General features: G+C 41.0%; 1 protein-coding gene across 1 annotated transcript in view; it reads left to right on the plus strand.

The window, feature by feature from the left end:
* Nucleotides 1-394: 394 nt before the first annotated feature.
* ZDHHC17 (zinc finger DHHC-type palmitoyltransferase 17) overlaps nt 395-26,778 on the plus strand; it is a 97,416-nt gene continuing 71,032 nt past the window's right edge. Inside the window, exons 1-2 of the mRNA XM_052640132.1 lie at nt 395-497; nt 26,363-26,466. Of these exons, the coding sequence (XP_052496092.1) occupies nt 405-497; nt 26,363-26,466 (197 nt within the window). The 5' untranslated portion in view covers nt 395-404. The remainder of the gene's footprint in view (nt 498-26,362; nt 26,467-26,778) is intronic.

The raw sequence follows: 26,778 nt of genomic DNA on the forward strand, positions 1-26,778 counted from the left end.
TGCACGGCTCCGAGCCCTGCCCTCGTGGCTGCGCCGCCGCAAGGTTTCCCACGTGAAGGACCCGGTTACCCCCTTGCTGGGCGGCCGAATCCCCCCGGCAGCCAGAGGCGCACAGCTGCGGGAGGCCGGGGCCCGCCCCCGCGCGGCGGCGCCCACGCCCAGAGCCTCAGGCCCGCCGGCCCCGGCGCAGTGCAGCAGAGCGCGCTCCCGCGCGGGCCGGCCCCACACGCGCGCACGCGCGCAGGGACCCGCGCGCTCCGAGGGGGAGGGGGCAGAGGGGGCGGCACGGGGGGAAGGGGAGGAGGAGGCGGCGACCGCGTCGCCTCCGGCGGGGCTCGCGCTCGCCCTCGCGCTCGCCCTCCGCCTCGCCCGAGCCCCGCGAGGGTGAAACGCTTTCTCCCGGCATGCAGCGGGAGGAGGGATTTAACACCAAGATGGCGGACGGCCCGGATGAGTACGAGAGCGAAGCGGGCTGCGTGCCCCTTCTCCATCCAGAGGTGAGGAGCGGCTCCGAGCGCAGTCCTCGCCCCACGGTCCCCCCGGCCCTTCGCCCCCGGACGCGCGGCTGGGCGGCGGCCTGCGCGTGTGGGGTAGTGGAGCGTGCCGGAGTTGGGGAGGGCGGGCAGGCAGATCCAGGCCCGAGCGGGCTGTGAGCGGATAACGGGGGAGGAGATAGCGGGGCGGGCCCGGCCGGGGCGTGCTCCGGGACGCCGTCCCCGGCTGTGCCTGGAGGGCAGGGGTGGAGGTGTTGACGGGTCTCCGCTGTCGCTGCGCTGCTCGCCGGTCCGCTGGAGACGGGGGCCTGGTGCTGGTTTGGAACCGCAGCTTGAGCGCCTAGTTCTGCTCAAGCCTCCCCGCGGGGGTGGGGGGAGAAGGAAGCGCGTTTGGTTTTGATTTCTTCAGTTTCCCTTCACCAGAGTGAACGACCGTGTCTGTTCTTCCCATTTGGCTCTCTGGAGATGTGTAGGGTACGGACACAGTTTCTTGGCCAAAGTGATGTCCTTCCTGTTGTGCCATAGGCAGCACCTCGGGGCACCTTGTGTCGGATGTCCGTATTTTAGCGTTTATCCTTAAACGATTAAAAAGAGAGGTCGAAACTTTTGGGAATAGACCCACGCTCACAGTAGCTTGTCAAAGTGTCTTGTTTTTAAGGGGGGCAGGAGCCAGAAGAGGATAGTGCAACACGTTTTCCCATCACATGAGTATCTTCCCTGGAAGTAAACAGCGCTCCGCTCCAGGATCAGTAGCATTCTGGACGTGTTTACTTCTTAGTTCATAACTGAGGGAGTGCTCATTCAGGCCTGGAAGCGATTCTCGACGCCTCCCGGTTTTGAACGGCCCACAGTGATGTGCGGAGGGCAGCAGCAAAGCTTCCTGAAAAACTCGTATAGTTTTTATGAGCCTTTTAAGGGATGAAGACAATTTCTGTGTCGTGGTAGGGTGAACAAACATGGAAGCCTCTAACTGGTTATCATGCATTAGAATGATTCTGTTTATTTCTGCAGTTGAGATTATACCCGGTGTATTGTTTGTTGTTTAGTGGTTAAGTCGGTACAAACTTTTTTGCAGCCCTTTGTACTGTAGACCGCCAGGCTCCTCTGGCCATGGGATTCTTCAGGCAAGAATACTGGAGTGGGTTGCCATCCCCGTTCTCCAGGGGATCTTCCCCCACCTAGAGATCCGACCCACGTCTCCTGCATTGGCAGGTGGATTCTTTACCACTGAGCCAGGAGGGAAGCCCATAGCATGCTTATATTACTTAGTAAAATATAAATACAAGCACTTACCCATGTTATATACTAATACTCGCCACCTTCTCATTTGTCACTTTGACTTATCAAAAACAGTGGGACAGTTCCTTAGGCGCATACCTGGGCCACTCTAAGTGAAAAGGCTACCCTGGATTTCTAACAAACAGAGCTGTACAATAAAACTAAACGTTCTTTTTTGACCAAATGGTAAAAAAATTCTCAGAATTGGCATTGGAGATATCTCTCTTTTAGTTCACGCTTCAGGCCCTAAAACTGTATCAAGAAATAGACAAAGTTTTCAGAAGACGCGCTGAAAATGTTGCTAAGGAATATTTCTAATCACCTATTCCTGTGAAAGTATTTTTAAATACATAAATACTGATTCTGTGTATTTTAACATAACTTTTCTTTCTTCATAAACTTTTGCTTTGTGAAGTAGTTCATTGTTTGGTACTTTAGGAATAATTTCAACAGGCGACAAATCCAGAGATTGCTTGGTGTGATGGAATGGCCTGTAGGCTTGAAATTCAGAGACCAGGCTTCAGGTTACCATTTGATAGACTCTTAACTAGAAAATCAACTTCCTCATCAGTGAAAGTGAAAGTTGAAATACATGACAGTTACCATTCCTTTTTACTTGGCAAACACGGGGTTTGCTTAGTTCAGATATTTTGAGTCTTAAGCTCATAACTGTTAATACCAGAGCTATGCATTTTTCATGTGGTTAGTTTTGCACTCACAGCTGGTATGCGAAGAGCCGACACATTGGAAAAGACCCTGATGCTGGGAAAGACTGTAGGCAAAAGAAGAAGGGGGCGACAGAGGATGAGGTGGTTGAATGGCACCACCCACTCAATGGACATGAGTGAGCAAACTCCAGAAGGTAGTGGAGGACCGGGAAGCTTGGCATGCTGCAGTTCATGGGGTTATAAAGAGTTGGACATGACTTAGGGACTAAACAATAGACCTGGGATAATTCTGTGTGTGTTCTTGGGCAAGCTACTTCTCTGAGTTTTAGGTTCATGATTTTTAATAATGGGATGAAGTAATATAAGCTATAATAAGGATTAAGTGAGATAATGTATCCTTTTTTGTTGGTAAAGTAAGCAGTGTCTTCATTCTTCCTTGGAAAGAAACTGAACAAACCTTTATTTGCTTTGGTGAGCAAATAGGATAATAGTAGCTTTAACTTGCTTAGCATGGACTTTTGGCTAGACAAACTTGGGTTCCAATTCTGGATTTGTAGTAATGAGCCAAGTGACCTGAGACAGGCTCTTAGCCTCTTAAAGCCTCAGTTTGTTCACCAGAAAATGGAAATGCTGCCTAGTTCATTTGGCTTTAAGGGATCAGGTTGTGTTGAGCTTTGTTGAGCTTGAAGAACTGGCACATTGTAGGTGCTCAGCTAATGTTTCTCCTTTCTCCAACCAGAAGGAGAATGGTGTTATATATTTATTTTGATTTTGATAAATGGTTCAGAAACTTGTTTGGGTTTTAATTTAATGGAATAGGATCTTGCAGGAACAAGTTTATTTTACTTTTATGTTCAAATTTAGCACTGTGTCACAAAAATTGTTTCTCACTATTTGTTGAATAGATCATTTGTGAGGTAAAGACATTATCTGTTCCTTAAATCTGTTAATATGCAGACTGCTCACTGTTAAAACCTTTCTTAGGGGATTATGTAACTAGATGAACAATGAACCCTCCTTTTTAGAAGTATTTGCTGTGAGAGAACCTTACTTTTCAGTTAATTAAATAATTCATTCATTTAGTAAGTCATTTAATTATTTGTTTATCTTGAGACTTCAGGATATTCGTGATAAAGTCAATGTGAAACAGTATAGGATACTGGTTAAAAGCCAAGACTAGTGACAAATGGAAAATCTAGATTCTGCCTCTTACTATCATCATGGTCAAATTACATTTTATGCTTTTGTGAAATTAGGTTCATAGTACCTACCTCTAAGTAGAATAACGTTTATAAAGCAGTCATCGCAGATCTAGGTACATAGACTGCCGACCAAATCTAAAGGGCCTTGGGCCCTAACAGAAAGTGAGTACTGATGCTGTTGACTTTTGTTTTCTGATGAGATAGACTTTTATTTTAATGGAAAAAAATAGAGGCTATTTGGAAAAAGATAAACTGATTATCAGGGGATTAGGCTGCTAATCCCAGCTTTTCTACTTTAGGCCAGTAGACATTTGAATTATACTTTGTTTCTTTGCTTTTAAGATAAAGAGGCTAGACTATATGCTGTCTTCAGATTTCGTCAGACTTCAATGTTCTGATGTATGTTGTAATTTTTCAAGGTTGATAGGCTTGGTCATCTCTCTGCTAGATGCACAGCACTGTGCTAGGTTTTATGGGTGAAAATGTAATAAATAGCTTCTGCTGTCCAGAAGTTAATGACCTAGTTGGGAAGATAGGCGAAACCAAGTAACTGCTGAAAGGAGAAGTGTAGTCAGTAAGTTTGGATTCCCGTTATCTACACTGGTTAGAAGTAAAACTTAAGTGGATGGATACCATATGTTGGTCTCTAGATCCAGCTGACTTGCCGTCTGTCACCAGCCTTCCGTCTCACTTGCTAATACATCCTCAGTAAGCCACCCCTGCTCTTTCATATAATGAGGCCATGATACTCCCTTCAGTCAGAGTATCATTATTAGGGCTCTCCGTTTGAGCAAGAGCTGACTTAGAGCTTTGAACTGGAATGCCTAGATGATGTAGAACTTTCATCTCTTGATTGCTTCCTTTTTTCCCCCCTCAGTTTCACAACTTCTATTACTGCCTTTTCTCTAGTGTCTCATTTTTTTTAATGCTGTTTTTTTTGCTTCACATTACATTTGTGTATATTTGGGTCTCATTTTACACAAATGTAATGTGAAGCAAAAAAAGCATTAAAAAAAAATGAGACACTAGAGAAAAGGCAGTAATAGAAGTTGTGAAACTGAGGGGGGAAAAAAGGAAGCAATCAAGAGATGAAAGTTCTACATCATCTAGGCAATCCAGTTCAAAGCTCTAAGTCAGCTCTTGCTCAAACAGAGAGCCCTTATAATTGCCTCACATTACATTTGTGTATATTTGTGTCTCATTTTTGGAGAAGGCGATGGCACCCCACTCCAGTACTCTTGCCTGGAAAATCCCATGGATGGAGGAGCCTGGTAGGCTGCAGTCCATGGGATCGCAAAGAGTCGGACGCGACTGAGCGACTTCACTTTTACTTTTCACTTTCATGCATTGGAGAAGGAAATGGCAACCCACTCCAGTGTTCTTGCCTGGAGAATCCCAGGGACGGGGGAGCCTGGTGGGCTGCCATCTATAGGGTCACACAGAGTCGGACATGACTGAAGTGACTTAGCAGCAGCAGTGTTTCATTTTTTCTTTGTTTAGAGTATTAAACTGAAGTACTGAAAATTGCTTTTCTTTTTCTAATAGGTTGCTGGCACGTTCTTTCCCTTCAAAACGGGTCTTTCTGTCAGTCTTCTAGGATCTGATCCCTTTTTTTATTCAACAAAAATTCAGCTATAGGCCATATACTTGTAATTAGGTTTAAAAATACTATATCTCAAGCATAGTAACCACTGATTCAATAAATATAAAATGAAAATGCAATTAATCGGTGACCTCATGAACTGTGGCAAAGCCAAAATTGAAAATTACTGATCTGTAGAACAAAAAAATTACATTTGATTGTGAGAAGGGCCATCTTACTGTTTTGATCACTGTTTTTATTTAATTTGTGAGACTTATCCACAAAATTTTTATTAAGAGTGGACTGTTCAGTAGGTACATATAGGAGTGTATAGGTTACAAGTGGTTCCGTTCAAATCCTAGTTTTCTACTTGCTACCCATGTGACTCTGGGCAAGTTCCAGAGTACTGTGTTCCAGTTTCCCAGACTAAAATGGGGACATAATAGCCCCTATATCATGAAGTTGCTGTGAAGATTAAATGAGAAAACGTATGTAAAGTTCTGTGTCTGGCACTTGGTAACACAATGCATGTTAGCTGTTAATGTTGTGTTAAGTTAGTAATATCCCAGGCAAGAGTAGTATTCATATATTAGATATTGAGACAACTGACTAAGTAGCTAAGATAAAGAAAATTGGTTGTCTGGGGTTTGAAGAGAGGATGGGCAGGCAGCTTTTTATTATAAACGTTTGCTTGCACTATTTAATTTTCTTAAGGGCTTCCCATTCTCTCATAGCTCAGTTGGTAAAGAATCTACCTGCAATACAGGGGTCCCAGGTTTGATCCTTGGGTTGGGAAGATCTCCTGGAGAAGGAAATGGCAACCCATTCCAATATTCTTGCCTGGAGAATCCCATGGACAGAGGAGCCTAGCAGGCTACAGTCCATGGGCTCTAAAGGAGTTGGACATGACTTAGCAACTAAACCAACACCAAGGGCTTCCCAGGTGGCTCAATAGTAAAGAATCTGCCTGCCAAGCAGGAGACATGGGCTTCAGTCCCTGGGTTGGGAAGATCCCCTGTGAAAGGAAATGGCAACCCACTCCAGTATTCTTGCTGGGAAATCCCATGGACAGAGGAGCCTGGTGGGCTATAGTCCATGGGGTCACAAAAGAGCTGGACATGACTTAGTGACTAAACAACAACAGTTTTCTTAAAGATGTGTGCTTTGATCTAAGAGTGTTTATTGAAAAGCTAAGTATGGTCTTCATGCTTTGATAGGCCACAGAGTAAGTCATTATAAAATAACAAAAGATGAATTGGCGGCCTTCAGGTCCCTCTGGAGAGATGAAGGTGCACCTGTGTGTGTGTATTTTGTTAAAATTTTTAAATGCATTGTGGACCTCCTTTCCTCTAGAGAGTATCTTTAAGGGTGTCTTAGGGTTGGTTAGTCAGTTAAGGTGTCTTGATGTAGTGTGCCTTTAACAGAACTCCCAACAGGCATGTAATCCTTAAAGATGTTATTTCAAGGTTATGTGAAATTTTCTTTCAAAGCATCATCTATTTCTAATATTATTTTATGATTAGATTCTGTTACAGATAGGTAATTTAAGAATAAAATATCAAATAGATTAAACTGTGGAATTTAAAAAATTGATTGAAGGCAGTATTTGTATTTACAAAATATGCAGGTAAAATTCTCACCCAGTGCAATAACTGTACATTTGTAGGATGATATCTTCTGTTAAATTCTCCTTAGCTACAAGAAGCTAATTTGAAAGTAGAGTGAAACTTGAGCTTTCTGTGAGATATTATGAAAAACTTAATTTCCTGAATTATAGAGGGTTAACAAAATATTTTTTGTTTTTGTCTCAGTTGTTGAAGATTTGCCAAGTGAGTTACTTTGACTTTTTAGGGTTAATACATATTAAATATGATAGAATCTTTCTTTGATAAATCAGAATATTATAGTGTCTTAGGCTCATTTTTCTGATTATCAACAATTATTGTTGAGATGGAAACAGTAGGGATGAGTATACCTGAAGGGTTTTTTTGTATATATATCAGATAACTTATGTTTTTTTCTCAGTTGTTTTATACTAGGAACAATCAACTGAGAAATAATAACTAATGGTTGAGAAGTTACTGTACCCTCGTTCAGTTTTTTAGAATAGCTTTCTAATTATGAACATCTATTAATTTATGAAAGATTTAATGAAGGATGAACCAAATTGGTGACCAGAACTATTCTCATTCTCGTGAAAATAAATGAATGGATGAATGAGTGATTAAAGGAACAAACTGTTCCGTGCCTGAAGAAGTTGCTTGTCGTGTTAGTTAGAATCCTTGGACTGCAAATGTCACCAGCCTTTTAAAAATCTCCTTGGGCAAGAAAGGGAGTTTCCTCATTCACATAGCCCACACTTGGGATGCCAGCAGTGCAGCTGGGCTCAAGGGTAGCTGGAACCTGAGCTGAGGATGTCACCAAGACGGTCTTCTCTCTCGTCTCATCTCTGCCTTTCAGCTTCATTTTCTCCTTATGCAGAGTAGGTTCTGTGTTCTCTGCAGTGGGGACATGGATGCCAGCATCATGTCTAAAACCTCAGCTAACCATCAGAGAGGGACTGCATGTCTTTCCTCATTCCACACTGGAAAGTGGAAGCAGGTCCTCGTGATTTAGTTTGTGTGCCCACTCCTGTGACCATGGGAGAGGGCGTAAACTTGGCCAAGATTTCTTGCTTGGAATCGGAGGAGGAAGAGTTTCCTTAAAGAAGGAATGCTGCAGGGAAACTGTTTCTGTGCTCTGTACACTTAATGTGAAGAACTGTTTCTTTGCTTCTTTCCAGTCTTCTTATTTTCTGCGTACTTCGGGACTCTAATTACACTGCACTCATTGTTAACAGTAAATGTTCTAGTTGAGCTACTGAATAGCATTCTGCATGAATAATCCAGACCACGACTGGGAAACATTCTCTGTAAAGGCCAGATAGAAAGTATTTTCAAGTTTGTGGACCGTGTAGTCTCTGGAGCAGCGACTCAGCTCAGTGGTGATTGTATGGAAGCAGTTGTAGGCAATATGGGATTGAATGAGTGTGCTGTGTTTCAATAAAACTTTATATGTAAACTTAAGTGCTGGGCCAGATTTGAATTATAGGCTCTATTTGCCAGCCCCGATCTAGATAATATGTAAGAACTCCAAGAAATTTATGTTAAAATATATAGTTCAGTGCATTAAACCCCATTCACTGCTGGTATGCAATAATTTCATCTCCCATCAGCCTGGGAGATGGGTTGGGTAAAATAAGAATGTGTGTGTCTGTGTGTGTGTGTTATTAGAACCTTATGGAGGACTTATGCTTCCATATACACATTTCAAAGTTTCTAATTTAGTATTTGGGTTTGTGGTATGTATGTTTTGAAAAACTTTCAGAGGTGATACTGTAAACAATTCCATACTTTATCCTGCCCTCTCTGATACACACCTGATATGTGGGAAAAGTTTTATTATTTGTTTTTCTTTTTTGCACAAGAAGGAAGCAGGATGCTAATTTGAGATTTAAAGTATAAGGTGTTGTATTGTGTGCTTTTCTTGTTATTTCCTCAGTCTTCTGATAATCACAAGTGTAATTGCTAAGTTATCAAATTATAACTATGAGCTGGTCACTGTCCTAAGCAGTTTTGCATATATGTTCATTCATTTAATTCCCACACCTTTTTAAATACATCTTTTACAAAGGAGAGGATTGAGGCATAGAGAGGGTAACTTGGTGGTAAGTAGCAGAACTGAATTTGAATTCAGGGCTTCCCTGGTGGCTCAGAGGTTAAAGTGTCTGCCTGCAATGTGGGAGACCTGGGTTCCATCCCTGGGTCGGAAAGATCCCCTAGAGAAGGAAATGGCAACCCACTCCAGTATTCTTGCATGGAGAATCCCATGGACGGAGGACCCTGGTGGACTAGAGTCCACGGGTCGCGAAGAGTTGGACACGACTGAGCGACTTCACTTTCACTTTCACTTTTAAGCTGCTTAAATCCAGTTGCCCCTTTAGTATTGTGCAGCAGCTTGTGATAGTGATGATACAGAGTTAATTGAATAGCTGGCTGTGATAGCAAATGTCCTTGATATTATAAAAAATATTTTTAACAGATTAATTTTTAGAATAGTTTCCGGTTCGCAGCAACATTGAGCAGAAAGTACAGAGAATTCCCATATACCAGGGGTCAACAACTTGCACTGGAGGTGGCATGTTTGTTACAGTCATTGAACCTGCATTGACCCATCATTATCCAAAATCTGTACTTTACTTCCGGTTCTCTTCTAGGTTTTCATATGGGTTTTGACAAATGAATAATGACATGTATCTACTATTACAGAATAGTTCCATTACCCTAAAAATGCTCTGTGTTCTGTCTACTCATCCCTCTCTCTTTCTGCTAACTCTGGCAACCTCTGATCTTTTTGCTGTTTCCATAGTTATCCCTTTATCATAATGTCATGTACAGTTGATCCTTGAACACATGGGCTTGAACTGTGTAAATCTACTTACGCATGGATTTTTTTTCAGTATTAAATACTACAGTACCATGTGCATCTTGTGTGTGCATCACAAGCTGGAATCAAGATTTCTGGGAGAAATATCAACCTCAGATATGCAGATAATGCTACCCTAATGGCAAAAAGCAAAGAGGGATTAAAAAACTTCTTGATGAAGGTGAAAGAGGAGAGCGAAAAAGCTGGCTTAAAACTCAACATTCAGAGACTTAAGGTCATGGCATCCAGTGCCTTCACTTCATGGCAAAATGCATGGGGAAACAGTGGAAACAGTGGTAGATATTATTTTCCTGGTCTCCAAAATCACTGCAGATGGTGACCGCATCTGTGATGTTAAAAGACGCTTGCTCCTTAGAAGAAAAACTGACAAAACTAGACAGTGTATTATAAAGTGGAGACGTTACTTTGTTGACAAAGGTCTGTCTAGTCTGTCTGTGGTTTTTCCAGTAGTCATGTACGGATGTGAGAGTTGGGCCATAAAGGTTGAGCACCGAAGAATTGATGCTTTTGAACTGTGGTGCTGGAGAAGACTCTTGGAGAGTCCCTTGGACAGCAAGGAGATCAAACCAGTCAATCCTAAAGGAAATCAATCCTGAATATTAACTGGAAGGACTGGTGCTGAAGCTGAAGCTCCAATACTTGGGCCCTCTGATCGAATAGCCAACCATTGGAAAAGACCCTGATGCTAGGAAAGATGGAGGGCAGGAGAAGGGGTAACAGAATTGAGATGGTTGGATGGCATCATCAACTCAATGGACATGAGTTTGAGGAAAGTCTGGGAGATGGTGATGGACAGGGCAGCTTGGTATGTTGTAGTCCACTGGGTGGCAGAGTCAGACATGCTTTAATGACTGAACAGTGGACAACAATGTACATCTTACAGTCAACAGCGTCTTTGATTCTGAGGAATCCTACCTCTAAGTAAAGTTTAGAGTAGCACTTGGCACGGAGTTAGCTGTTACTTGTTTTACAGTCTTCCCTTTCTTTCTGCTGTTCAAGATTATGAGAGAGAGAATTGCTCAGTGTTGTTGAATCTGTTTCTGCCTTGGAGATTTTATCTCCCTTCACTCTAATTAAAAATATGCATTAGTCTTCATTCATAATTCTGTAATTTTTATAATCATGAATAAAATGTAGACATTATTTTCTAAGGAAGTTTTGCTTTCGATTTAACACTTGATGTAATACTTGTTATTTTCTTACTTGTCTCCTTTTTCCTGAGGATAACTGAATGTTATTGCTTAGTTGCAAAGTCCAACTCTGCAATCCCGTGGACTGTAGCCCACCTGGCTCCTTTGACTGTGGGATTTCCCAGGCAAGAATACTGAAGTGGGTTGCCATTCCCTCCTCCAGCGGATCTCCCTGACTGTACCTGTGACTCTTACATCTCCTGCGTTGGCAGATGGACTCTTTACCACTGAGCTCCCCGGGAAACCCTACTGGTATCATACAGTGATATAAAATTCACACTTTTTCTGAAGACACTTTTGCCATAGTTTCATCTTAGCACATAATGACCTTTCCCATTATAAAATGTCTAGATCTGCCTTATCCAGTCTGGCAGCCACCAATGGCCTGTGGCTATTTAAACTGATTAAAATGAGTAAAATAAAAATTTGAGTTTTTCAGTTATATTAGTCACATTTTCAGTGTTTTATTAGCCATGTGTGGCTAGTGACTACTATTATAGATAGCACAGAAATATAGAATGTATCAGTAATTGCAGAAAGTTCTATGGGACAACACTGGTCTGTATAGTTTTTGTTTTAATTTATATCCTTTAAAGCTTTTTTTTTAATCACATAGCTATTTTTATTGAGGCATATTGTATTTATAAATTACACATTTTAAACATTTTAAGTTAATGATTTTCTTTGAACTAAAAAATTTTTATATGGACATAATTATAGATTCACATGTCGTTGCAAGAAAAAATGCAGAGAGATTCTGTGTACCCTTTTATCTAGGTTTTTCAAATGGTAACACCTTGCAAAATTATAATACCGCATCCGAGAAATTGATATTGAATCAGTGAAGTTACAGGATATTTTTATCACCAGAAAGATCTTTCATATTGCCTTTGTATACACCAACCTATTCTCCCATTTCTATAATTTTGTAATGTAAAGAATGTTTTTTAAATGAAATCATGTGTGTATCCCTGTGAGACTGGCTTTTTTCATTTAGCATAACAGTTTGGAGATTCATCCAGGTTTTAGCATGTATCAGTAGTTCATTCCTTCTTACTGGGTAGGATGTGGATATACATCCGCATTGTTTCCAGTTTGGGGTTCTAAATAAAGCTGCTTTAAGTATTTGTGTAAAGATCCTGTGTAAACGTAAGTTTTTAATTTCCCTAGGATAAATACGCAAGAGTACTGTTACTGGGCCATATGATAGTTGTATGTTGAAATTTTTAAGAAACTGTCAGACTGTTTTCTGGAGTGGCTGTACGTTTTACATTCCAACCAACTCAGTGGTGTATGAGTAATCTGATCTCTCTGCCTCCTTTCCAGCATTTGGTGTGGTCACTTTTTAATTTTAGCCCATTTTAATAGGTATGTGATGGTAAGTCATTATGTTGTTAATTTACATTTCCCTAACAGCTAATGATGCTGACTTTGTTTTCAATGTGCTTATTTGCCATCTGTATCTTCCTGGGTTAAGTATTTCTTGGTGTGAGTTTGCTAGAGCCACCATGACAAAATATCACATATGAAATGTCTTAAATAATGGAAATTTATTTTCTCATTTATTTAGTTCTGGAAGCAAGGAATCCAAGAACAAGGTTGGCAGGTGTGGTTTCTTCTGAGGTGTCACTCTGCTTAGCAGATGGCAGCCCTCTTGCTGTGTCCTCCACGTGTCTGTTTCTGAGTGTATACGTCTCTCTGGTGTCGGCATGTCCAGATTTTCTCCCTGGAGCAGGAAATACCTATTCCAGTATCCTCCCTGGAGAGTCTCATGGGCAGCGGAGCCTGGCATGTCCATGGGATCATGGACAGAGGAGCCTACAGTTCACGGTGTCGCAGAGTCGGGTGCGACTGAGCGACTGACAGGACGCCAGTCACGCTGGATTAGGGCCCGCCTTGATGACGTCATTTTAACTTGACCAGTTCGGGCTTCCGCAGATGGATTTGGGGGGACACAGTTCAGCCATAACAGTGTCCTTTTCCAGTTTTTTAAAAATTGTTTTACTGTTGAGTTTTGAGAAGTTTGTTTTTTGTTTTTAATATCCTAGGCCCTAGTCTTTTGTTATGGTTTGCAAACATTTTCTCTCAGCCTGTAGCTTGTTTGTGAAAGTTTGATTAAACTTGAAAGTGGAAGTCACTCAGTTGTGTCCGACTCTTTGTGACCCCATGGACTGTAGCCCACGAGGGATTCTCCAGGCAAGAATACTGGAGTGGGTTGCCATTCCCTTTTCCAGGGGATCTTCCTGACCCAGGGATTGAACCCGGGTCTCCTGCATTGCAGGCAAATTCTTTACCATCTGAACCACCAGGGTAGCTTGTCTATTCGTTCTCATAACTGGGTCTTTCTGAGACCATGAAGTGAAAGTGAAAGTGAAGTTGCTCAGTCGTGTCCGACTCTTTGCGACCTCATGGACTGTAGCCTATGAGGCTCCTCCGTCCATGGGATTTTGCAGGCAAGAGTACTGGAGTGGGTTGCCGTTTCCTTCTCTAGGGGATCTTCCCAACCCAGGGATCAAACCCAGGTCTTCCGCATCGCAGGCAGATGCTTTACCATCTGAGCCACCAGGGAAGACTCACTGAGACCATATATATATATTTAAATTCTGATTAATTTCAGTTTATAAATTTTTCCTTTTATGGATTGTGCTTTTGATGTTAAGTTTAAGTTCTCTTTGCCTAGCAATAGATCCAAGAGTTTTGTTTTTTTCTTTTTCTTGTTCAGTTTATGGTTTTACTTGTAACATTTATGTTTTAAGTTCAGGATCAATTTTGAGGGTTTTTTTTGTATGAAATGTGAAAATTAGGTTGAACATTACCCCCCCCACCCGCCCCATAAATGTCCAGCTGCTCTAGCACCATTTATTGAAAAGTTTATCATCCTTCCATTGAATTGCTTTTATGTTATTGTCAGAAATCAGGAGAGCATATTTGTATGTTTTCATTTCTGGGTTCTGGATTCTATTTCATTGATCTATGTATCTACCTCTCACCCAGTACTACACAGTCTTGATTGTTGGAGCTATGTACTAGGTCTTGAACAGGCTGCTTCTTTGTACAATTCCTTTTTTAATTTTTGAAATTATTTTAGCTGTTTTAGTTGCCTTTCCATATAAATTTTGTGTATGCACTCAGTTGTGTCCGACTCGCTGCGACCCCATAGACTGTAGCCCGCCAGGCTCCTCTGTCCATGGGATTTTCCTGGCAGGAATACCGGAGTGGGTTGCTATTTCCTCCTCCAGGGAATCTTCCCAACTCAGAGACTCCCACCTGGGAAGCCCTGCATATAAGTTTTATTAATAGAATAGTGTTATATATACATACAGAACATCTTGCTGGGATTTTGATAGGACTTGCCTTAAATTTATCTCTCTGTGTGGGGGAAATTGACATCTTAACCGTTTTTAGTCTTCCAGTCCATAAATATGGTACGTCTGCCTATTTATTTAGATCTTCTTTGATTTCTTTCATCAGTGTTCTGTGTTTTTTAGTACAGAAGTACTGCGTATGTTTGTTTATGATAGTTTCTGTCCTCTCATGCCCACTTACGGCGTCTCTCTAGCAGTTCTCTATTCCTACTTCTACCTCATCAGTTTTTGACTCTACCAGATCATTTCTACTAGCAGTCATTTCACCCATCCTAAAAAAAATCTGAAAACCCAAACTGTGTTTTCCTTTGATTCCACTTCTTTTCTGCCTACTGCCCTACTTCTTTGCTGTTCCTTGTATCAAAACTCCAAAGATTTGCCTGTACTTGCTGTCCCTCTTTCCTTCCATCTTCTCCTTAATCAGTTGTGGTCTGGTGTGTGCCCCTACCTTGTCAAAGTAACAGGAAATCTATATTGCTACATCCAGTGTTTGACTTGGTGACTTTTCAGCAGGATCGATATTCTAGATAAATTGTTTTTCAGTTTGCTTCAGGGAGATGCAGATGAAAACAAGATACAATTTCTTACCCATCAGATTCCTCCAAAATTAACCCGGTCAGTCTAAGTATAGTGTAGTCACATGGTAATTCCAGTCTTAAGTTTTTGAGGAATCTCCATACTATTTTCCACAAGTGATTGTTTCAGTTTACAGTCCCACCAGCAGTGTGCAAGGGTCTCCTTTTGTCACATCGTCTCCGACATTTGTTATATCTTGTCTTTTTAATAGTAGTCATTCTAAGAGAAAATGTAAAGGGAAGAGTATAAAATAAATGAATACTGCGATTACAGACGACATAAAGATATATAAATATTTGGGCAAATAAAGATTATATAGCTCTATTGAAGGAAATTTACAAAATTAGGTTATATTAAAAGCTGCTGCTGCTAAGTCGCTTCAGTCGTGTCTGACTCTTTGTGACCCCATAGACAGCAGCCTACCAGGCTCCCCCGTCCCTGGGGTTCTCCAGGCAAGAACACTGGAGTGGGTTGCCATTTCCTTCTCCAATGCATGGAAGTGAAAAGTGAAAGTGAAGTCGCTCAGTCGTGTCCAACTCTTCATGACCCCATGGACTGCAGCCCACCAGGCTCCTCCGTCCATGGGATTTTCCAGGCAAGAGTACTGGAGTGGGGTGCCATTGCCGTCTCTGCATTAAAAGCTAACACATTTTAAAAACACATGAAAGTGAAAGAAAGTCAAAGTTGCTCAGTTGTGTCTGACTCTTTGCGACCCCATGGATTATACAGTCTATGGAATTCTCAAGGCCAGAATACTGGAGTGGGTAGCCTTTTTACCTTCTCCAGGGGATGTTCCCATCCCAGGGATTGAACCCAGGTCTCCCACATTGCAGGTGATTCTTTACCAGCTGAGCCAACAAGGAAAGCCCAAGAATACTGGAACAGGTAGCATATCCCTTCCCCAGCAGATTTTCTTGACCCAGGAATTGAACCAGGGTCTCCTGCATTGTAGGCGGATTCTTTACCAGCTGAGCTATGAGGAAAGCCCTGAAACAAAACACATACTCATCAAGGTCATCAAGAATAAGTAAAGTTTGAGAAATTGTCATACCCAGGAACAGCCTAGGGAGCCGTGACAACTTTAATGTGACACCCTAGACGGAATCCTGGAACAGAAAAAGGACATTGCCTAAAAATTAAACAATCTGAATAAAATATGGACCTCAATTAATGGTAATGTTGATTGAATTAGAACAACTGTACCATAGTAATGTTAGGTGTTAGTAATAGTGGAAACTGGGTGTGTGGAAGAAATATGGGGACTCTTCATTGGTTTTGTAAATCTTAAACTATCCTAAATAAAAATCCTAAAACTAAAATTATTTTTTTTAAGAGAGGGAGAAAAATACACATATAGGCATTTGTTTATCAAATGTCTGTGGAAGGAAAAAAATGCAGATTTATGTATTTTGTTATATACATGTATTTAAATATAGATTAATGCTAGAAGGAAATGAAGTGAAAATCAACTTTTTATAGAAGCTGATAAATATTCTCCTCGTGTAAAATCTGTTGGAAGCAAGCAAAGCAAGTTTGAGACAGTGGTGGTTCTGCAGCGTGAAGAGAACTTATGCCTCAAGTTGGTCTGTTTTCAAAAGTGAAAGTCGTTTTCTCTTAACCGGGGGTCAGGGGCCACAGCGGATCACACTATGTAAGAGGCCTCTAACTGAAGAATTGATGTGAGCTCTTTTCATTGTACTACCAAATCATTTTTGTCCAGTCTTCCCTTAAAGAGGGTGCATCAAATGGATGAGTGAGAAATTCTGTCTTGAGTGGTACTGTTAATTAGATATATTTTAAAAAGAAAGTTATTTTATAATTTTGTGGTGGCTATTACTTTTCTTAATCCTTCACTGTTCACTTGTTTGTATGTTTTATGCTTGTGCTGTCCTTTCATTGTTTATTCTTTTAAAAAAAATCCTTATGATACTCCTAGAATTTCATTCATCACTACCTAGGTTCTAAGAAGGTCTCACATTTGGCTCATCAGTTTTGGTTAGGAGTTAAAAATAAGTCAATTATGCCTAGAGATGTTCTTTCCTTGGTGCTTCTTGTCAGTAACCCTCGGTATTGTTCTATACATCTTATAGAATTAAATTTGAGCAGCTCCAGATTATATAATTAAATACAGTTGGCTTCTTGATTCAGTTCACCCTGTTACAGTGACACCTGACAGCAGACATTTGCACAGTGCAGCTCATCAGCGTGCAGTGAAGCCCTGACATACGCATATGGTGAGGCCCTGCTGGTTTCCTAATGCACCCGTGTATATGAGTTAGTGCCCCAAAGGCAGGCAGGGAACACGTGTCTTGTAGGTAACATATATGTGCCGTGGGAGTTCATTGAATTGATTCTCTGCTCCAGTTCTCTCTCTTTCTTTCTCCCTCTTAGTTTGGAAATACATTGATAGTAATTGAGAATTATAGTGTCTTCTCATACTGTATTTGCCATTGTGTTTTGCCCTCTTTGAATTATCTTCGTATTCTTTGCCCATTTTTCAAATGTGTTGTTACTCATGCTTTTCTCAGAGCTTTTTTTTTTTTAAACATTAGAACGATTATTACGGATATTCTTACATTTAAATCTTTAATCCGATTGGAAGTTGTCTAATGTGAGGAATGAGATGGAAATCTTAGAGGAGGACTCCTTAGGCAGACTGAGGCCTGGTCCTGAGGCCTGATCGCCACTTATCTAGGAAGCCTGGGAAGTTGGTCTGCAGCTCCCCTGGTCTTGCATTGATCACTCAGGAAAGTCCTAGAGCTCTTTTGAACAAGTTATTGCTTGGACCTGGTAAGCAGCAAACACATGGTCGTGCGTCCAGGATGGGAGCGTCCAGAAGGGCACAGAGACGCCCTGAGAACAGGAGGGTGCGTGCTTCTCTCACTCGGAGAGTGGTGTAGCCATCTCCCTGTGTGTTCTCAGGGAATATGTTGCTGACCTGGGAAGCTTCCCCCTGGGAGCATGCTGCTCTGAATTCTGCTTTGTGTGGCATTGCCTTTTCAGACAAGTTTCAGCATCATCTGCCATTAAACAGACTATATCCTTGGCTGTATTTGTTGGCGTTTTCCTGTTACAGACATCACCGTTTTGTGTTGGAGCTTGTTGAATTTCTTTTTTAAAAATCCTAGGTGGCTGGTTTGTCCGCTTATACCATTTACTCAGTCAGGTGTTCTAGGGGATCCCAGGTGGCGCAGTAGTGAAGAATCTGCCTGCCGTTGCAGAAGACACGAGAGACATGGGTTCGGCCCCTGGGTTGGGAAGATCCCCTTGAGAAGGAAATAGCAACCCAATCCAGTATTCTTGCCCAGAAAATTCCGTGAACAGAGGAGCCTAATGGGATCACAAAGAGTTGGACATGACTGAGCATGCATGCACAGCCATTTGCTGAATAACATGCCTTTCCTTCTTGATCCCAGTTCTCATTCTTCAAGCTTTCTCCACTGCCCTGTTACTGCAGCACTCTTAGTTTTCACTGGCTTGCTTTCTGATCTATTGTAATTAATGATAGGACAAGTCCCTGCCCTTACTGTTCTTTCTGAGCATTCCTGAACTTACTCTTTGCATGTTCGTTCTTTCAGATACACTCTACCATTGAACCAGTTCTGGGAGCACCTTTTCTTATAGAGCACTTATAAAAACATCTGTATTTGGGGGGTGATAAAGTACTGTGCCATAGAGGATTCTTTGGTCAGTGCTGCCTCCATCTTTCTTTTAAATGACTTTAATAGGTCTAGCATTTTTTAAAAGTTAACTAGATTGTGCACACTCTGTAATTCGTTTGTTAGCTATCCACCCAGGCATGTGGATAAACACTTATTATGGAGTCTGTTGTACAGTGTCACGAACCTCCATCCATAGTTCTTCAGGCACTCTATCAGATCTGATCCCTTGAATCTGTTTGTCACTTCCATTGTATAATCATAAGGGATTTGATTTAGGTCGTATCTGAATAGTCTGGTGGTTTTCCCTACTTTCTTCAGTTTGAGTCTGAATTTGGCAATAAGGAGTTCATGATCTGAGCCACAGTCAGCTCCCGGTCTTGTTTTTGCTGACTGTATAGAGCTTCTCCATCTTTGGCTGCAAAGAATATAATCAGTCTGATTTTGGTGTTGACCATCTGGTGATGTCCATGTGTAGCGTCTTCTTTTGTGTTGTTGGAAGAGGGTGTTTGCTATGACCAGTGCATTCTCTCGGCAAAACTCAGTTAGCCTTTGACCTGCTTTGTTTTATACTCCGAGGCCAAATTTGCCTGTTACTCCAGATGTCTCTTGACTTCCTACTTTTGCATTCCAGTCCCCTATAATGAAAAGGACATCTTTTGGGGGAGTTATTTCTAGAAGATCTTGTACGTCTTCATAGAACTGTTCAGTTTCAGCTCCTTCAGCATTACTGGTCGGGGCATAGGCTTGGATTGCTGTGATATTGAATGGTTTGCCTTGGAAACGAACAGAGATCATTCTGTTGTTTTTGAGATTGCGTCCAATTTCTGCATTTTGGACTCTTTCATTGACAATGAAGAATTGAACGTGGAACAACAGACTTGTTCCAGATTGGGAAAGGAGTACATCAAGGCTGTGTATTGTCACCATGCTTATTTAACTTATATGCAGAGTATATCACGAGAAATGCTGAGCTGGAAGAAGTACAAGCTGAAATCAAGATTGCTGGGAGAAATATCAATAACCTCAGATATGCAGATGACACCACCCTTACGGCAGAAAGTGAAGAAGAACTAAAGAGCCTCTTGATGAAAGTGAAAGAGGAGAGTGAAAAAGCTGGCTTAAAACTCAACATTCAGAAAACTAATATCATGGCATCTGGTCCCATCACTTCATGGCAGATAGATGGGGAAACAATGGAAACAGTGACAGGCATTATTTTTGGGGCTCCAAAATCACTGCAGATGGTGACTGCAGGCATGAAATTAAAAGATGCTTGCTCCTTGGAAGAAAAGCTATGACCAACCTAGACAGCATATTAAAAAGCAGAGACATTACTTTGCCAACAAAGGTCCATCTAGTCAAAGCTATGGTTTTTCCAGTAGTCATATATGGATGTGAGAGTTGGACTGTAAAGAAATCTGAGCACTGAAGAATTGATACTTTTGAACTGTGGTGTTGGAGAAGACTCTTGAGAGTCCCTTGGACAGCAAGGAGATCCAGCCAGTCAATCCTAAAGGAAATCAGTCCTGGATATTCATTGGAAGGACTGATGTTGAAGCTGAAACTCCAATACTTTGGCCACCTGATGTGTAGAACTGACTCCTTGGAAAAGACCCTGATCCTGGGGAAGATAGAAGGCAGGAGGAAAAGGGGATGACAGAGGATGAGATGGTTGGATGGTACCACCGACTCAATGGACATGAATTTGAGTAAACTCTGGGAATTGGTGATGGACAGGGAAGCCTGGCGTGCTGCAGTCCATGGGGTCGCAAAGAGTCGGACACGACTGAGCGACTGAACTGAACAGATGGAGCCTATTGGGGCTTCCCATGTGGCTCAGTGGTAAAGAATTCACTTGCCACTGCAGGATACTCCGGTTCATTCCCTGGGTCAGGAAGATCCCTTGGAGAAGGAAATGACAACCCATTCCCCTATTCTTGCCTGGATAATCCCACGGACAGAGGCGCCTGGTGGATTATAATCCATGGGGTTGCAAAGAGTCAGACACAGCTGAGCATGCACACGTGGCGTCCTGTCATCTTGATGTGCAAGCTGGTGTCTGCCTGTGCCTGCGTGTGAGTTTGGGTTTTAATCCTACTGATTTCTCCTAGCAGCAGTGTATGGCAGCTGAGCTTGTCACAGTTCTTCTTCCTGTCAGCTATTTCAGCAGCAAGGTTTGGAGATGCTTTCTCTCCTGCCAGTTCTATTCAGCAATCCTAGGACTATAAAAAACCTTTGTCTGTCAATTTAGGTACCTTTAAGACTCTTTTTAGTGTCTGTAATTGCTTTATTCCAATATGTAAAATAATTTCATTGTGTGTTAGCCTTAGAAGGGATCTTGGAGGACTTCTGATCTAGTTTTTAAGTTTTTTTAAAAGCAACTGAATCTTTTTTTATTAAAGACATACTATGTAAATTCCCGTATATCTAAAGAGGCTAAATAATAAAGTGCTTTGTTTAAGAAGGAAGTGAGCTGAGTGGAGCTGAACCCATCGCGCTCTTGGGTGCCCTGGTGTGGTCCTTGAGGGCCCTCGGTGAAACTCTGGGCTCATCTTACTCACTTCCTGTTTCTGCTAATAAGGGACCTGAGTCCTGCCGTAGTTAATTGCCTTGCTGGGTTGCAGCCTAGATAGGAGAGTGGCAGACTTTCAGTTCAGCAGTCTCCCAGTCAAGGACTTTTTTGTTATACTGTGATGCTTCTAGTGGAATAAGTGTGTTCTCAAAAGCTGCGATGACCCGCATGTGTATTCTGAAATCAGTACTACTTTCCTTGGCAGAGAAACCAATTAAATTCCTTCTTGGTTTTCATTCAAATCAAGGAAAAATTGTAAGATTCTAAAGTGTTATTAAATATCTGTATGTTGAAAATTTATCTGATATATAATAACATTTATAATTAAAAATTAATATTATCTATACATTTATAATCAAGATTGCCAGGAGAAATATCAGTAACCTCAGATGTACAGATGACACCACCCTTATGGCAGAAAGTGAAGGGGAACTAAAAAGCCTCTTGATGAAAGTGAAAGGGGAGAGTGAAAAAGTTGGCTTAAAGCTCAACATTCAGAAAACGAAGATCATGGCATCTGGTCCCATCACTTCATGGGAAATAGATGGGGAAACAGTGGAAACAGTATCAGACTTTATGTTTTTGGGCTTGAAAATCACTACAGATGGTGACTGCAGCCATGAAATTAAAAGACACTTACTCCTTGGAAGAAAAGTTATGACCAACCTAGATAGAATATTGAAAAGCAGAGATATTACTTTGCCAACAAAGGTCCGTCTAGTCAAGGCTATGGTTTTTCCTGTGGTCATGTATGGATGTGAGAGTTGTACTGTGAAGAAGGCTGAGCGCCGAAGAATTGATGCTTTTGAACTGTGGTGTTGGAGAAGACTCTTGAGAGTCCCTTGGACTGCAAGGAGATCCAACCAGTCCGTTCTGAAGGAGATGAGCCCTGGGGGTTCTCTGGAAGGAATGATGCTAAAGCTGAAGCTCCGGTACTTTGGGCACCTCATGTGAAGAGTTGACTCATTGGAAAAGACTGTGATGCTGGGAGGGATTGGGGACAGGAGGAGAAGGGGATGACAGAGGATGAGATGGCTGGATGGCATCACTGACTCGATGGACATGAGTCTGAGTGAACTCCGGGAGTTGGTGATGGACAGGGAGGCCTGGCATGCTGCAATTTACGGGGTTGCAAAGAGTCAGACACAACTGAACGACTGAACTGAACTGATACATTTGTAGGTGATATTTGTTTACATTAGCATATTATTTTTTATTTTATATTTTTAAAGTTTAAAAATCACAGCTGTTGCTCCTAGACCTAGTGATAGTGGTGTTTATCTTGATAGAGAACGTTGTCATGTCAGATTGGCAGGGTACTAGTTCCAGAAATGAATCAGTTTCCAGTGTGATTTAAAATGAGAAAAATAATTTAAATTCTATATTATTACTCTTTCTTTTAAGTAAAACAGGTTGGAGAGTTGGTTAAACACCCTTTCTTCTACCTCTTTAGTGGGAGTAGCTCTACCTCTTAAGAATTACTCTAGGGATATATGTAAAACCATCTTTGAAAAAATCTTATTTCCTTTACTAAAAAGTAGGAAATTAAATAAAAATCAGATAACTATGATAAAACAAATACTGGTTACAGGTTTAACTTTTAAATGTTACTGGAAAAAAGTCTGATTTCTGGTATATTAGAATATCACATTTGGCACTGTCAGTGGGATAAAATGGATAGAAGATAAACTGAGAATACAGTTTAATCATATATAATAACAGGTCTCTGGGGTTTTTATAAAAATGAAATTAAAATCACATGAAAGTATTACAGTAGTAAGCCTTAAAAGATATTTATTTTATTTAATGAATATTTGTTATTTGCCTGTAAAAGAACATGTTTGTCCTTAGTAAGAGAAAGAACAGCAGTTTGCCCTAGCAGAGTTTTATGTGTACATAGGTTTTAAAGTTATATTATTACTTTTTGGTCCTTGTGTTGTCTGTCTTTAGGTCTTAGCTTAGCTCTTGCTTCTACTCTCTGCCTTTGCGTCTCATCTCCTTTGTCCTTCCACTCTGGTTTGTAGAGGCCTGGAGAGCATCAGACCTTGCTGGGTATGTGCATCTTGCTTGGCGATGCTGATCCAAGCCACAGTGGTTGGTTGCTGCTCAGGCGCTAAGTTGTGTCCCCCTCTGTGACCTTAAGCGACCGTAAGCGACACAACTTAGCGACTGAACAGTGAACTGTAACGCACGCCAGGCTCCTCTGTCCTCCACTATCTCCGAGTTTGCTCAGATTCATGTCCATTCAGTTGGTGATGCTATCTAACCCATCGTATCCACTGCCACCCCCTTTTCCTTTTGCCTTCAATCTTTCCCAGCGTCAGGGGGTTTTCCAGTGAGTTGGCTCTTCATATCAAGTGGCCAAAGTATTGGAGCTTCAGCAACAGTCCTTCCAATGAATATTCAGGGTTGATTTCCTTTAGGATTGACTGGTTCTATCTCCTTGCAGTCCAAGGGACTCTCAAGAGTCTTTTCCAGCACCGCAGTTTGAAAGCATCAGTTCGGCACTCAGCCTCCGTAATGGTCCAAGACTCATATCCCTACATGACTACTGGAAAAATCATAGCTTTGACTATACCAACCTCTGTCGGCAAAGTGATGTCTCTGCTTTTTAATATGCTGTCTAGGTTTGTCATAGCTTTCCTTCCAGGCAGCAAGCGTCTTTTTCAAGGCTGCAGTCACCGTGTGCAGTGATTTTGGAGCCCAAGAAAATAAAATGCTACCAGTTTTCCCCCATCTGTTTGCCGTGAAGTGATGAGACTGGATGGCTTGGTCTTAGATTTTTGCATGTTGAGCTTCAAGCCAGCTTTTTCTCACTCTTCTTTCACCCTCATCAGGAGGCTCTTTAGTTCTTCTTTGCTTTCTGACATTAGAGTGGTATTGTCTGAGATTGTTGATATTTCTCCTGGGAAGTCTTGATTCCAGCTTGTGATTCATCTGGCTTGTGATACAACTTGATGTTCTTGGTTCACATACTGCTGAAGTTTAGCTTGAAGGATTTTGAGCATAACCTTGCTAGCTTGTGCAATGAGTGCAATTGTATGGTAGTTTGAATGTTGTTTGGCATTTCCTTTCCTTGGGATTGGAATGAAAACTGATCTTTTCCAGTCCTGTGGCCACAGCTGATTTTTCCAGATTTGGTGACCAGTTTGAACACAGCAGTTTAACAGCAGAACCCCATGGACAGTATCAAAGAGCCGCAGTGCAGCCTGGTACAAAGGAACAGCAGTGAGCAATACTACTAGTGATGTCTGTATTTAAAAGTTTGATGTTTGGATAGTCTTTTTTTGATTTTTAAAAGATAATTCATTCTGATTTTTAAGATTTTGATTATGGAATATTTGACACCCTCTTAAACTTTGCACTGGCCTTACCCTGTCCTGGCTTGTGGGTCCCAGTACACTGTAGAGGGTTTTGTTTCTTGCAGGCTTTCAGTACATGTTTTGTTGAATATATTGTCCTGTTCTGCTTGTAAACTATGGCCGGGTTTTATTTTCCTTCAGATGTCTTACACTCCTATAGAACAGTCAGATTCAGAATTTTAAAAAGTTATTTTCCCTGTGGTAGGGGAGAATAATATAAAAATATTTAGAAAAAAGGAAAATCAGTGTTACTGATCTGAGAAGTGTCTTTGTCTTATCTTGTGTCACTGGGTATAGAGCACCGAGAAGTTGAGAACTGGAATTCAGTGGAGAAATTGAATAGAAAAGGTTAAAAAAAAATTAAACTGGTTAAGTCATGTATTGGTTAGCTCCACCAGTTATTCAGACTGTTGCTTACACCCAGCATCGTGTACCTGCTTGTGTTCACATTTAACCAGTTGTACTTTAATGGAGTCCAAGAACAATCTCTCAAAAAAAAAAAATCACTTAATAAACTGTATGTAGTATGTCTGTTGTGGATCTTGGCTTAAGACTGATGTCTATCTTCTTTTTCTGCAAATATGTATTTGTGATTGTTATGGTTGTATTTTAATATTGGTGATAGCATTTTCTTAAGGAACTAAGCTTTCTTTGTTGAAAGGTTATGTTAAGCAGAATTTAGTTTTGTGAAACTTTTAAATTTTTTGTTGTTGAAAATATTCAGTAATATTATTGATACTCTTCTAAATGTATGGCCCAGACAAATCAGTTTTGGAATTTTTCACAAGTTGAATGGCTAAAGTGAGCTGAAGATAATAGCCTTTTTTCCTCCAATGAACTACCATTAAATTTGTATTACTAAATTTCAGTGGCCAAGAAAAAATGAATTATTCTAAGGATTTAATTCTTTCCAAATATCTTGTTATACCTTATCTTTTCATTTGCATGTGTGTGCACCTATAAGAGAAAAATATCAGAATCATAGAGATTTGAATGGATGATAGAGCCAAACGAGCTCAATTTTTCTGTTTTCATATTGAAGTAATTGGATCTTAGTGCTATATACTGAAGAAATTGACTATGCATAGCAAATTTTGTATTTTAAATAGAAAGCTGCACATAGTATATAAGCTTTAAATGGATATATTGATAATATTCTATAAGGCTGTTTAAATTTTTATTTAAAAGTTAGTTTCTTTAAGGATGTTGACATTTTAGGATTGCTTAAGTGAATTTATAGGTGGTGTGGTGGTAAAGAATCTGCCTGTCAAAGCAGGAGGTGCAGGAGACAAGGGTTCAATCCCTGCAGCAGAAGGAGCCCCTGGAGGAGGAAATGGCAGCCCACTCCAGTATTCTTGCCTGGAAAATCCCATGGACAGAGAAGCCTGATGGCCTACAGTCTGTGGGGTCACAAAGAGTCAGACATGACTAAGTGACTGAGTACTCCCACTTTTCTTTCTTCACCTGCTAGATGCTTAACAAGCTCTCAGCATGAAGGAGTATAAGAAAAGGCGATATCTGAGATTAATAAAATAATATCCTGGCTTCCTTTTTTAGGACCTTAGTTTTTATTTGGCAGGTGATGAAAGTTTTGATGTAGAACTAGAGGTTATGCTGGAATAATAGAAAAATTGGTCAGAGAAAGTGAGAGTTGATTTAATGAAGAAGTAGAGTTCTGTGGAGCTAAAGATAAATTGCAGTGACTAATTTGTCACTAATTTAAAGTCTTACAGCTGTTTATTTTGAGTTTGTGTAAGGGGTATATCTGTTTGAACATGCTTTTTCTCTGAAGAGTATGGACTTCAGCATAAAGTTAATATTTTAAATTATGAACATTCTTCAAACAGCACAGAAGCAGTAGTAAAATACCGAAGTATTTTCTGTACTTTTCTCATTTCTTCTGTGTAATTTTTTTTTCTTTAACAGGAAATCAAACCTCAGAGCCATTATAACCATGGATATGGTGAACCCCTGGGACGGAAAACTCATATTGACGATTATAGCACATGGGACATAGTTAAGGCAACACAGTAAGTTTTTTGTTGGAGTTGTCTTCTTCTTTGACATCTGTTTCTGGGTGAGGTCCAGTTGATAAGCCTTTCAAGTAGACTTTTCCAAGGAACCGCCATGTAGTTGAAGTAATGACTCCTCATTGGGAATGAGGCTTTGTGAGAACTCCTTTCCTGTTCTGCTCACTGTGATACCAGTACCAGGAATATAACATTTTTTTCAAGGTTGCTGGAAGCAGAGGATGGGACTGTGGTATTTTTTAAAGATTTTTGTTTATTTATTATTTCTAGCCTTGCCAGGTCTTCGTTGCTGGGTGAGGGCTTTCTCTAGTT

Source organism: Budorcas taxicolor, chromosome 5 (assembly GCF_023091745.1).
Source record: "Budorcas taxicolor isolate Tak-1 chromosome 5, Takin1.1, whole genome shotgun sequence".
In the NCBI taxonomy this organism is placed as follows: domain Eukaryota; kingdom Metazoa; phylum Chordata; class Mammalia; order Artiodactyla; family Bovidae; genus Budorcas; species Budorcas taxicolor.